At 40.5% G+C, this 11,420-nt stretch overlaps 1 protein-coding gene across 1 annotated transcript in view; it reads left to right on the top strand.

Moving 5' to 3' along the window:
* The window catches only part of LOC104996864 (phospholipid-transporting ATPase IB-like), a 119,447-nt gene that overhangs the window by 80,258 nt on the left and 27,769 nt on the right, over positions 1–11,420 (top strand). Inside the window, exons 27-30 of the mRNA XM_010851252.1 lie at positions 3,761–3,871; positions 6,143–6,217; positions 9,097–9,219; positions 10,468–10,546. Of these exons, the coding sequence (XP_010849554.1) occupies positions 3,761–3,871; positions 6,143–6,217; positions 9,097–9,219; positions 10,468–10,546 (388 nt within the window). The remainder of the gene's footprint in view (positions 1–3,760; positions 3,872–6,142; positions 6,218–9,096; positions 9,220–10,467; positions 10,547–11,420) is intronic.

Here is an 11,420-nt window from a genome sequence, read left to right as displayed (position 1 = left end):
GGATGAGATGGCTTGATGGCATCACTGACTCGATGGACGTGAGTCTGAGTGAACTCCGGGAGTTGGTGATGGACAGGGAGGCCTGGCATGCTGCGATTCATGGGGTCACAAAGAGTCAGACACGACTGAACGACTGAACTAACTAAACTAAACTTATGGGCAACATCCGTTTAGTGATTAGCTTGTAATAGAATGCAGAGGTTCTACCCTATCTCCTTGGTTTTGAGCTGATGCATTTTGCAGCAGTAATGCATGCATACGTGCTAAGTTGCTTCAGTTGTGTTTGACTCTTTGGGACCCTCTAGACTGTAGCCTGCCAGGCACCTTTGTCCATGGGGTTCTTCAGGCGAGAGTACTAGAATGGTTTACCTTGCCCTTCTCCAGGGGCTCTTCCCATCCCAGGGATCGAACCCACATCTCTTACATCTCCTGCATTGACAGGAGGGTTCTTTACCACTGGCGCCACCTGGGAAGCCCTTGCAGCAGTAAAGGCCTTCCCTTTCCAGCTTGGAAGTTTTCAAAACTGCTGCTGCTAAGATTCTGTAGTTCTGCTCATATAACCAGGTCCCTAGTCTCTCCAATCTGTATGTGCTTTGCTTTGTGGTATCTCTTGATAAAGACTTAAAATATCCCTATTCTCTCCCCCCCACACACACACTTTTTCTTATGGAGATACTACTGCCTTTTGGCAGACATTTAAAAAAAGTCAGCTTTGTTTATTTAGAACAGTTTTATGTTCACAGCAAAATGGAACAGAAAGTACAGGCATTTCCTGTACACCCCCAGCCCCCGCCCCCTCAGCCTTCCCTGTTAACAACATCCTTTACCAGAGCAGTTCATGTGTTATAACTGATGAACCTACAGGACAGGTTATTATCACCCAAGGCCCATAGTTTACACTAGGATTTTCTCTTGTGTTGTACATTCTATGGGTCTGGACAAATGTACAATGACATGTATCCACATTATAGTATCACACAGAGCAGCCTCACTTCCCTAAAACCCTCACCTATTCATCTTCACCCTTCGCAGTAACTCTTGGAAACCACTGATCTTTTTACTGCTTCCGTAGTTTTGCCTTTTCCATAATATCTAGTTAGAATCACACAGCAGTGTTTTCACACTGGCTCCTTTCACGTAGTTACGTGCATCTTAAAGTCCCTCTATGTCTTTACAATGTATCCAATTGTACATCTCTAAACACTATGTTTTACCTTGTGTGTGTGCTCAGTTGTGTCTGACTCTTTGCGACCCCGTAACTGTAACCCACCAGGGTCCTCTATCCATGGGATTTCCCAGGCAAGAATACTGTAGTGGGTTGCCATTTCCTCCTCCAAGGAATCTTCCTGACCCAGGGATCAAATCTGTGTCTCTGGCTTCTCCTGAATTACAGGCAGATTCTTTACCACTGAGTCTCCTGGGAAACCCTTTCTTTTAAACTTGTTGTTCAGTTGCTAAGTCGTGTCTGACCCTTTGTGATTCCCTGGACTGAAGCACGCCAGGCTTCCATGTCCTTCATTATTCCCAGAGTTTGCTCAGATTCATGTCCACTGAGGCAGTGATGCCCTTCAACCAGCTCATCCTCTGTTGCCTCCTTCTCCTCTTGCCCTCAGTCTTTCCAAGCATCAGGGTCTTTCCAAGGAGTTGGCTCTTCCCTTCAGGTGGCCAAAGTGTTGAAGCTTCAGCGTCAGTCCTTCCAATGAATATTCAGGGTTGATATCCTATAGGATTGACTGGTTTGATCTCCTTGCTGTCCAAGGGACTCTCAAGAGTCTTCTCCACCACCACAGTTCGAAAGCATCATTTCTTTGGTGCTCAGCCTTCTTTATGGTCCAATTCTCACATATGTACATAACTACTGGAAAAATCATAGCTTTGACGATATGGGCCTTTATTGGCAAAGTAATGTCTCTGCATACACTGTCTAGGTTTGTCATAGCTTTCCTTCTAAGGAGCAAGCATCTTTTAATTTTGTGGCTGCAGTCACCATCCACAGTTATTCTGGAGCCCAAGAAAACAAAATCTGTCACCGTTTCCACTTTTCCCCTTTCTATTTGCCATGAAGTGATGGGACTGGATGCCATGATCTTAGTTTTTAAAACATTGAGTTTCAAGCCGGCTTTTTCATTCTCCTCTTTCACCTTCATCAAGAGGTGCTTTAGTTCCTCTGCCACTTCTCTTTTTATACCATATCTTGCAGGGGTTTAGAATTGCAGCTGCAATCATGATCAGACAGAAAGTGCGGGATCCCAGGGCTTTCTTTTCTCCCTTCCACCCACCTAAGTCCCCTCACGAAGCCAGGCACTGATGCAAGTGACTGGTCTGACTCATGCTCTGCCCCCCTTTTTATTAACAGGCTATTTCAGGTTAAGGAAACCACTTTGAGCCCCATCAGATGTTTTCTGTCTCACTTTTCCTTGAGAGTAACTTTGACTGGAGAGAGGGAGAGGGTGTCCGCCATGGTGTGGGCCATTTCATACTCCCTCGCATGTTGTCCTCAGCGCCATAGTGGACATTCTCCTATGTCTGTCCCATCCCCCCGCCCTTAGATGGGCTGCTGCCGAGGGTCTGTTGTCTTTCCTTTTCACCTCTTGCAGCACATGACTCTCACTTCCTCAGAGAGGACCAGTGTAACACTTTGCTCACAGCCTAGATCTTTTTATTTTCAGAAAAGGGTAAATTTTTCCCTTCTTCTTCTCTAAACTTCTTAATGTTTTAAAACCATCCCAAGAAATACAACTTTGACTTAGAATGTCCTTTTTTTCTCCCTGTAAATAAATCATTGCAAAGCCAAAAATAGGAATGTTGTCTATAATGACTTTTCATATCAAGTTCTAGGTGAAAACAAAAGCCATCCCTCTTGAATTCACTTGTTTCAGTGTAGCTATGTATCTTATGACTCGTCATGTCCCTCCCCATCCTGACCATCCTGTTCCAAACTCTTGAGCAATCTTTTTTGAAAAGCTGGGTTTTTTTCCCCCATGGATACCAACTTATGTCACTCTAAAGTCAGTATTTAATTTTCATAGTCACTAAATTACTAAATTGCCTTGTTTGGTAGAATAATGCTCCTGAATATTCATTCATCCTAAAAAAAAATGTTTACTGAATGCCTCTCACACCCTAGACATGTTCCTGGGTGTTTGGGATCCATCAGTGAACAAGGTAAACAGTGAGCCCTGCTCACTTAGTTTGAAGATGTTGAGTGTTACAGAAAAGGAAAACCCAGATGAGGGAAAGCAGCTGAGGGGTGCTGCAGAAATCACATGTTACCTCCTTTTTAACTTTAATTTTTCTCTTTATATGTTTAGTATAGGAAATGGGGGGAACTGATTCCTATAAGACTTTATTACATGCACCTGATCAGACAGAAAAATCAGTGACTGATGTTCTTGCTTCCAGGATCTTATTTCATTAAGTAATTCTGAGTCCCTTCTCACAATTAAGGTCCTAGACGTGGATCAGATCAAATTCTAAGCCTTGTATGTGACAAGTGAAAATGCAAGCAAGATTTGCTGGGTAGAAAAGTGATGTTTATTTATTTATTTTAATAATAAGAAAAGTTAATTTCACAGAGATCTGAAAAACTCCTTTATAGTGAACAGTCATGTCAGGTTGTCTGGGAGTAGGTTTCATTCTGCTCTGTCCTCGGGAGTGGGAACTGCTGAGGTGCGAACCCTGGGAAAATGACGTTTTGTGGGGTTTGTCACTAAATGGTAGGTTCCTTTGAACTTCATTGATCGTTATTTCTGTCTTTTAGTTTAGCTACTTGGAGAAGCTTCTGTTGGTTCATGGAGCTTGGAATTATTTTCGAGTGACCAAATGCATACTGTATTGTTTCTATAAGAATGTCGTGTTATACATCATCGAGGTAAGGAATGCTTTCTTTCCTTGAGGTGTGAGGTCTTGTCTTTGATGTGGAGCTTGATAGTTTAGTGTTTTCCTTATTTATCTCCCTAAGTACTGTTACATAATGCTGCCTTAAGTTGTGGCTCACATAAAATCGATTTAATAAAAAATGGCAAGCAAAATATGTCACAACATCACGATGACTTAATCTGTTGTTTAAAAAAATAAGCAAGTCCTATTTGGAACCAAAGTGTGTCTCTGCCAGCTCCAGATCCTTCTAGTGATCAGAGGCATCAGAAATCTCTGGGTTTTTGAACTGTTTTCCTCCTGACGCTGGAAATCTGGTTCCAAGGCTGTTGTTGTCTTCCTAGCATCCCACTAGGGGCCGGGATGGGCCTTGTTCTTCCAAACACCAGCTCTTTCCTTTTGTCTCGGCTGTACTTAGCCCTGGTGGCTAAAGCAAGTGGAACAAGAAAACCTCATAAGGGTTGCTTCCATGTCAAGAAGATAACATGGAAAGAACCTGTACCCGCTCTCCTTCCGTGCTGGGGGCTGCGGAGCTGTGGCTCCCACGCTGCAGCCAGCCCTCCGCCTGCCCCGGCTCCCAGCCTCTGCACTGGCAGAGCACCGGGCAGCAGGGCCTCTTTTTTTCCTGAAAGTGGACCAAAGAAGAGTTCCATAACTGCATTTTTCATGGAATCTGCGTGTTTGTCATGCCTTTATTGCCTCTGAGAAAGCGTGTTTTCTCTAGTGTGTCGTGTATAAGGGTAATGGGACTTTGGGGTGAATCTTTTATTACTGAAGGATCATTGATTCACAATATTACAGTTTCAGGTGTATAACATAGTGATTCAGTAGTTTTACAGATTATATTCCACTTAAAGTTATTATAAAATAATGGCTGTATTTCCTTGTACTAAACAATATATCTTTGCTACTTACTGAATTTAAAATGATTACTTATTAGTTTTTAATGGATTAAAATTCATTTTAATGGTTGATTTACAGTATTATATTCATTTCAAGTGTACACACTTATTTTACACAGTGTAGTTCGTGTCTCTTATTCCCATGCCCCTTCCTCACCCCTCCCGACTTGCCTCTCCCCGCTGGTAACCACTAGTTTGTTCTCTGTATCTGTGAGTCTGCTTCCTTTAGTTATATTTACTAGTTTGTTGTCTTTTTTAGATGCCATGCATAAGTGATAACATAGAGTATTTGTATTTCTCTGACATTTCACTTAGCATAATACGTTATAGGTCCATCCCTGTTGTTGCAAATGACAGAATTGTTTTCTTTTTTATGGCTGAGTAATATCTTATTGTATATACATACCACATCTTCTTTATCTAGTCATCTGTTGATGGGCACATTATCTACAATAGCCAAAATATGGGAGTGAATCTTGTAACTACCATCCTGACTTTAAAAATATCTGTGTAAGCTTGAAATTTGGCTGTGGAAACACATTTTTAAACATTTTATTTTGGAATAATTATAGATCACAAGAAGTTATAAAAAATATTTACCAGAGTTCTTGTGAACCCTTCACCGAGTTTCTCCCAAAGATAGCACCTTATATAAAACCACAGGATAATCTGAAACCAGGAAACTGATATTGGTATGACTCATTCAGAACTTATCCAGCTTTCATCAGCTTTGCACATGTGTGTGTGTGTGCATGCGTGTCACTCTCTGTCCTTTTATCCCTGTGTAGACTCATGTAACTACCAGAGTAATCAAGATACAGACCTGTTCCAATGAAAGATACAAACTCGCCTCATCGCCGCAGGATCTGCCTCATGCTACCCCTGTATATTCACACCCACTCTGACTGGCAGTAGCTCATCTATTCTCTTTTCCTGTAACGGAGTTCTTTCAAGAATTCTCTAAAAGTGCAATCATATACCATGTAACTTTTGAGACTGCATTTTTCCCCCTCAATATAACTCCTTTCTGAGCCATCCACGTTGCTGCACGAGCAATCGTTCTTCCTCTTGACCGCTGTGTAGTGCTCCACGGCACAGGTGGCTGTCACTTGTTCACTTTCACTTGTCCAAGGACGTTTAGGTTGGTTCCAGTTTGGAGCCATCATGAATAAAGCTGCTGTGAACATGTGCATAGGTTTATGTGTAAACACAAGTTTTCACTTATCTAAGGAGAGTGTCCAAGTGTACATTTGCTGAGTTGTATGGTAAGTGTATACCAAATTGTTTTCCAGAGTGACTTTCCTATATGAGTGTATGTAGGTCAGCACTGACATAGCGGTGCACTTGGCTTCCTTCTCTTTCAGCTTTGGTTCGCCATTGTTAATGGATTTTCTGGGCAGATTATATTTGAACGTTGGTGCATCAGCTTGTACAATGTGGTGAGTAAGCACTCTCCCTCTCTCTCTCTCTGATGGCATACGGGGCTGCGCTGTTTGTGTCTGGGATGCGGAGCTAAGTCCTTCATCTGCATCCATGGCTCACATACATCTTTAGGGCCTCTGTTGCTGCCACACATCCTGCAGAAGCACAAACTCCCCACACATGGTTTCAATCATTGCAGATCATTTTATAGTAACTACATGATATTTCCCAGGTGGCGCTAGTAGTAAGGAATCGGCCTGCCAATGCAGGAGATGTAAGAGACACGGGTTTGATCCCTTGGTTGGGAAGATCCTCTGGAGGAGGGCATGGCAACCCACTCCAGTATTCTTGCCTGGAGAATCTCCATGGATAGAGGAGCCTGGCGGGTCACAGTGCATGGGTTGCAAACAGTCAGACACAACTAGAGACTTAGCAAGCATACACACACACTTATTTGCAATGTATTTTTTATAATATTGATATTTCAGAATCTTTCTAACTCTGGCTGTACAACATTTTCGTATTTTTAAGTCAAGTAAAAATTGCTGAACTCTTCCTAAACCCATTGCACTTAATACATATAATTTACATTTATCTCTATGTGTCTGTGTGTATGTGTGTGTGTTTATAGTGTAATTCAATGTCCTCTTAAGCCTCTTGGTAGAAAATTTGTATTTACGGAAATAGAACACGCTGTGCTTGTACCAAATGCTGAATTTTTATATCAAGCCTATAGTAAATACAATTTTCCATTTTAATGGAATCTTCTAATAATAAATAATCCCATACCATTACTTGAATTATTTTGAATTCAAAAACTAGATGTTTATTAAATAGTAAAGCTGAGTGGCTTTTTACCCACATGACCTTTTAATTTTCGCTTTATTTTTCTTGTGTTATTATTCCACCAAAGGGTTAGAAGTTAGGAAACGTAACAGAAAAATGAGGCTCCCAGCAAGTATCCCATGACCTCTCTCGTGCACTGTGTTATTGCGGTGACATTATACTCTGCATGCTCTGTGCCCTTACTCCTAAAGGTCTGTCCTCTGGGAGCTGAAATTCCAGAACAGCCTGAAGTTACTGAATAGAAGTCATTGGGTGCTCAATGCTGCTATGCATATTTACAGTCATGGGAGTGCCAGTGGCTGGGTGTATTTGGTCAGAGCACTACACCAGGGAAGCTTGGGTCCTGTGTAGAGTTGTCTCTGCCAGGCTCTTGGTCCCAAAGGGAAATATTGATAAACTTTCTTTGAAGTTTCATTAGAGACAGGAGTAGAGAGTGGCAGAGTCTCTCCTCTGGATGAGAACAATCCCTACGAATACATAAGCCACAGCTACTGACCAATGGAATCTTGCCAAGTGGAACTCCAGTGTAAAATTTAAATAATTATGAGGATAAAATATGATGACATGCTTATTAAATATCCATTGACTTATTAACTTTCATCCCATTACAAGTATATTTTACAGGTGAAAAAAAATGAAGACCAGGACATTCCAAATAATAGTTACTGGCAATGCTGGAGATGGGAGTCTGTCTACTTATTTGAGAACTAAATTTATATGAGTTGTCATGCTACTTCTAGAGGTTTTATATTATTTCTGCTACTGCTTATGCATGACTAACTGCTATAGGAATTACCCTTCTACAGAAAAACTAGAATAGCAGAAAAAATGTATGAAACAATAGTTTTCAGGCACTAGATGCCAGGCGGCTCATTGCGTGATCCCCAAGAGCAGGCCGGTTTATAGGCCAAAGTGAAGGAAGATGGGCCCACAGGGGAGCCCGGCTGTCTTTACTGAGCTGAAGATACAGAGGGTGGAGTTCAGTGAGCCAAGAAAGCTAGAATTTGCCAGACAGAATATCAGAGACAGGCAAACTGCACTGAGAAATGGAGAGAGGGAAAGAGTTGCAGACACAGAGAAATACAGAGACAGTGTTTCTGGAAATGTGTAGCTGTTCCCTTGAGCCTCTGGTTGAGGATTTATCTGTATGTGCATGAGAAAAGTGTACTCAGAACTCAGGGAAACGCAGGTCTCCTGCATTGCAGGCACATTCTTTACTGTCTGAGCCACGAGGGAAGCCACTGGAAAGCAGCGGGCTGGATTTCTGGAGCTCTCTCAGGGCTAGGAACAGTTTGTATTCCCATTAGCCTGTTGGGGAAGACCTATTACACAAGATACTGGGGAAATTCCTTACGTAAGTCACACTTTTAACAATAAGGATGAATTAGTCCCATAATACGGAGAAGGCAACGGCACCCCACTCCAGTACTCTTGCCTGGAGAATCCCATGGGCGGAGCAGCCTGGTAGGCTGCAGTCCATGGGGTCGCTAAGAGTCGGACACGACTGAGCGACTTCACGTTCACCTTTCACTTTCATACATTGGAGAAGGAAATGGCAACCTACTCCAGTGTTCTTGCTTGGAGAATCCCAGGGACGGGGGAGCCTGGCGGGCTGCCATCTATGGGGTCGCACAGAGTCGGACACAACTGAAGCGACTTAGCAGCAGCAGCGGTCCCATAATAAGGGCTTCCCAGGTTGCTCTAGAGGTAAAGAACCTGCCTGCTAATGCAGGAGATGTAAGAGACTTGGGTTCAAATCCTGGTTTGGGAATATCCCCTGGAGGAGGGCACAGCAACTCATTTCAGTATTCTTGCCTGGAGAATCCCATGGACAGAGGAGCCTGGAAGGCTGAAGTCCATGGGGTTTCTAAAGAGCTGGACACAACAGAAGGGACTAAACGACAACCACCAGGTGTCTCACCCAGCTTCCGGCACAATGATACCTTAGTAATTGCAGTACATTATCAGAGCCAGGAAGATGACATTGGCACAGCACTCACTCAGATACAGACTGAAAGCTCTTTTTAATAGGTTCATGTTTCCTATGTAGATTTTCACGTCACTGCCACCCTTTACTCTCGGAATCTTTGAACGGTGTTGTAGTCAGGAGAGCCTGCTCAGGTACCCACAACTCTACAGAATTTCTCAGACAGGTGATATTTTCAACATAAAGGTAAGCAGAAGGTTATTGCAGGTCTTTCAACTTCCCTCCAAAAGGTTTTGTCTCTTTCCTTTCTGATGCTTTAGGAAAAATAATTTAAAAACAACAAGGAATGCAGCCCTATGCCATATTTCTTTGCATTCTACCTAAGGTTCCGTGAATCCTGAGGTTTTCCAGTCTGACATTAACTTTGTGTTTGAACCACCTTCTTTCCTAAAAGCTGCTTTGTGCTTTGGGCCAAAGATGTTTTTTCCACACTCTTTTTTTTTTTTTCCCTCTAGTCCCTTATCTGTAAGTCTTCCTGGCAAGCATGAAAAAAAAAAAAAACTGGTGTATTTATAATTGAATGAACAAAGACTTGTTTTTGTTATTTTTCTGTCACATCCTCACCTTGTGCACCCTTCTTTGATTGATCCCAGAGATATTATATTATTGAGATATCCTTTAAGAAAATTGTGCAGGCATACCTTATTTTATTGTGCTTTGCAGATACTATTTTTTTTTTTTTTTACAAATTGAAGTTTAGTGGCAAACCTGTGTTGTCAGATGATGGCTAGCCTTTTCATTGATGTGTATACATTATTTTTAGACAATGCACACTTAATAGATTACGTATAGTGTAAACATAACTTTTATGTGTACTGGGAAACTAAAAAGCATCACATGATTTGCTTTATTATGATATTTGCATTGTGGTGGTGGTCTGGAATCAAATCTGCAATATCTCTGAGATATGCCTGTAAATGGTATATTAAACATTATTTTGACCACAGGCAGAGCATAGATATAAAAGTACAGGGTGTATAAAATATAAAATAATACATATAAAATATATATAAATATAAAATATTTTATTAAATATGTTTTATATTTATATAAGATATATATAAAATATAAAATATGATATTAAATTATATTTTAAGTACTATAATTTAAAGATTGAAGTATTTTTTAATTATTTCTTTAAATTAGTTCTTTTTTGCTAGATAATTAAAGCCTTTATATGTTTTTATAATAAATGCATTATCTTTGAATTCTACATATTTATATTTATTAAATATGTTTTTCAAATGATATTATCCTGTAATTTCACAGTCATTTCTTTTAAAAGGAGACTAAAGATATGGAAATTTTTAGTCTCCAGGAAGACATTTTAGCTTTGTAACTGTGTTTCACACAGCAAATAAACTTTATAACATCACATATTTTTAGAGTTAGACCTGGATACTATCTTGATTTTCTTGCTTTGTTTTCTTTTAGGTGCTTTGGATTCAATGTATAAATGCTATTGTACATTCATTCATTCTCTTCTGGTTGCCTGCAAAAATGCTGGAGCATGGTAGTAACTTCATTGTTTTCTGTGTGTGTGTGTCTACAGATAGAGAAAGCAGAAGTAGGATTAAAAACATAGGTTTATATATATTCACCTAAACTAATAGTATAATCTGGTTAACAGATTGTAGTTTGAACTTTTAACAGATGGCCTTTAGAGCCCATTCTCCTTGCCTCTAACATGTATAACTTGTAACTTAGTGCTTTTATTGTTAATTTTTAATAAATGTTTGAGCCAGGAGGGCTGATAGAAAGCACAACAGTTCTACTGAGTCATAGATTCCCTCTGTCAGTGAGTTTGAAACTTTGGTCTACTATATTTATTGCTTTCATTTCTCAAACTTTATGCTTCAATTTAAACTGTAACAAGTCCAACAGGCCGTATAGAAATTTAACCTTATATTTTATTATTGGACTAGGTCTCCTTTTCCGGACATACAGTTTTCCAAACAACACTATGTGTGAACTGTTTTGCCAAACTGGTTTGTGTATAAATAGATCCAGAAGTAGGAGATATATTTATGAAGTGTGTTACTGATGTATAATTGGCTCATAGCCACAAATTAAGGTGTGAAATACAATTATTTTCCTTTAACCAGATTTAATTTTTATTGGCTATTACTAACAACATGTCCTAATCTTGCTGCCTGCCAAGTTGCTTCAGTCGTGTCCGACTCTGTGCGACCCCATGGACTGCAGCCTACCAGGCTTCTCCGTCCATGGGATTCTCCAGGCAAGAACACTGGAATGGGTTGCCATTTCCTTCTCCATCCTAATCTTAGGAATATATTTTGTTTAATTGAGCCTTGGTTGTGTGTGTTTATGTCCATTATACTGCTAAGGGCATGCCTTATAAAACAAATGAGCAAAAAAAAAAAAAA

Source organism: Bison bison, unplaced genomic scaffold (assembly GCF_000754665.1).
Source record: "Bison bison bison isolate TAMUID 2011002044 unplaced genomic scaffold, Bison_UMD1.0 scf7180017864299, whole genome shotgun sequence".
Lineage (NCBI taxonomy): Eukaryota > Metazoa > Chordata > Mammalia > Artiodactyla > Bovidae > Bison > Bison bison.
Note: the sequence above shows the minus strand (reverse complement) of the source record. Positions and strands in the feature narration are given on the sequence as shown.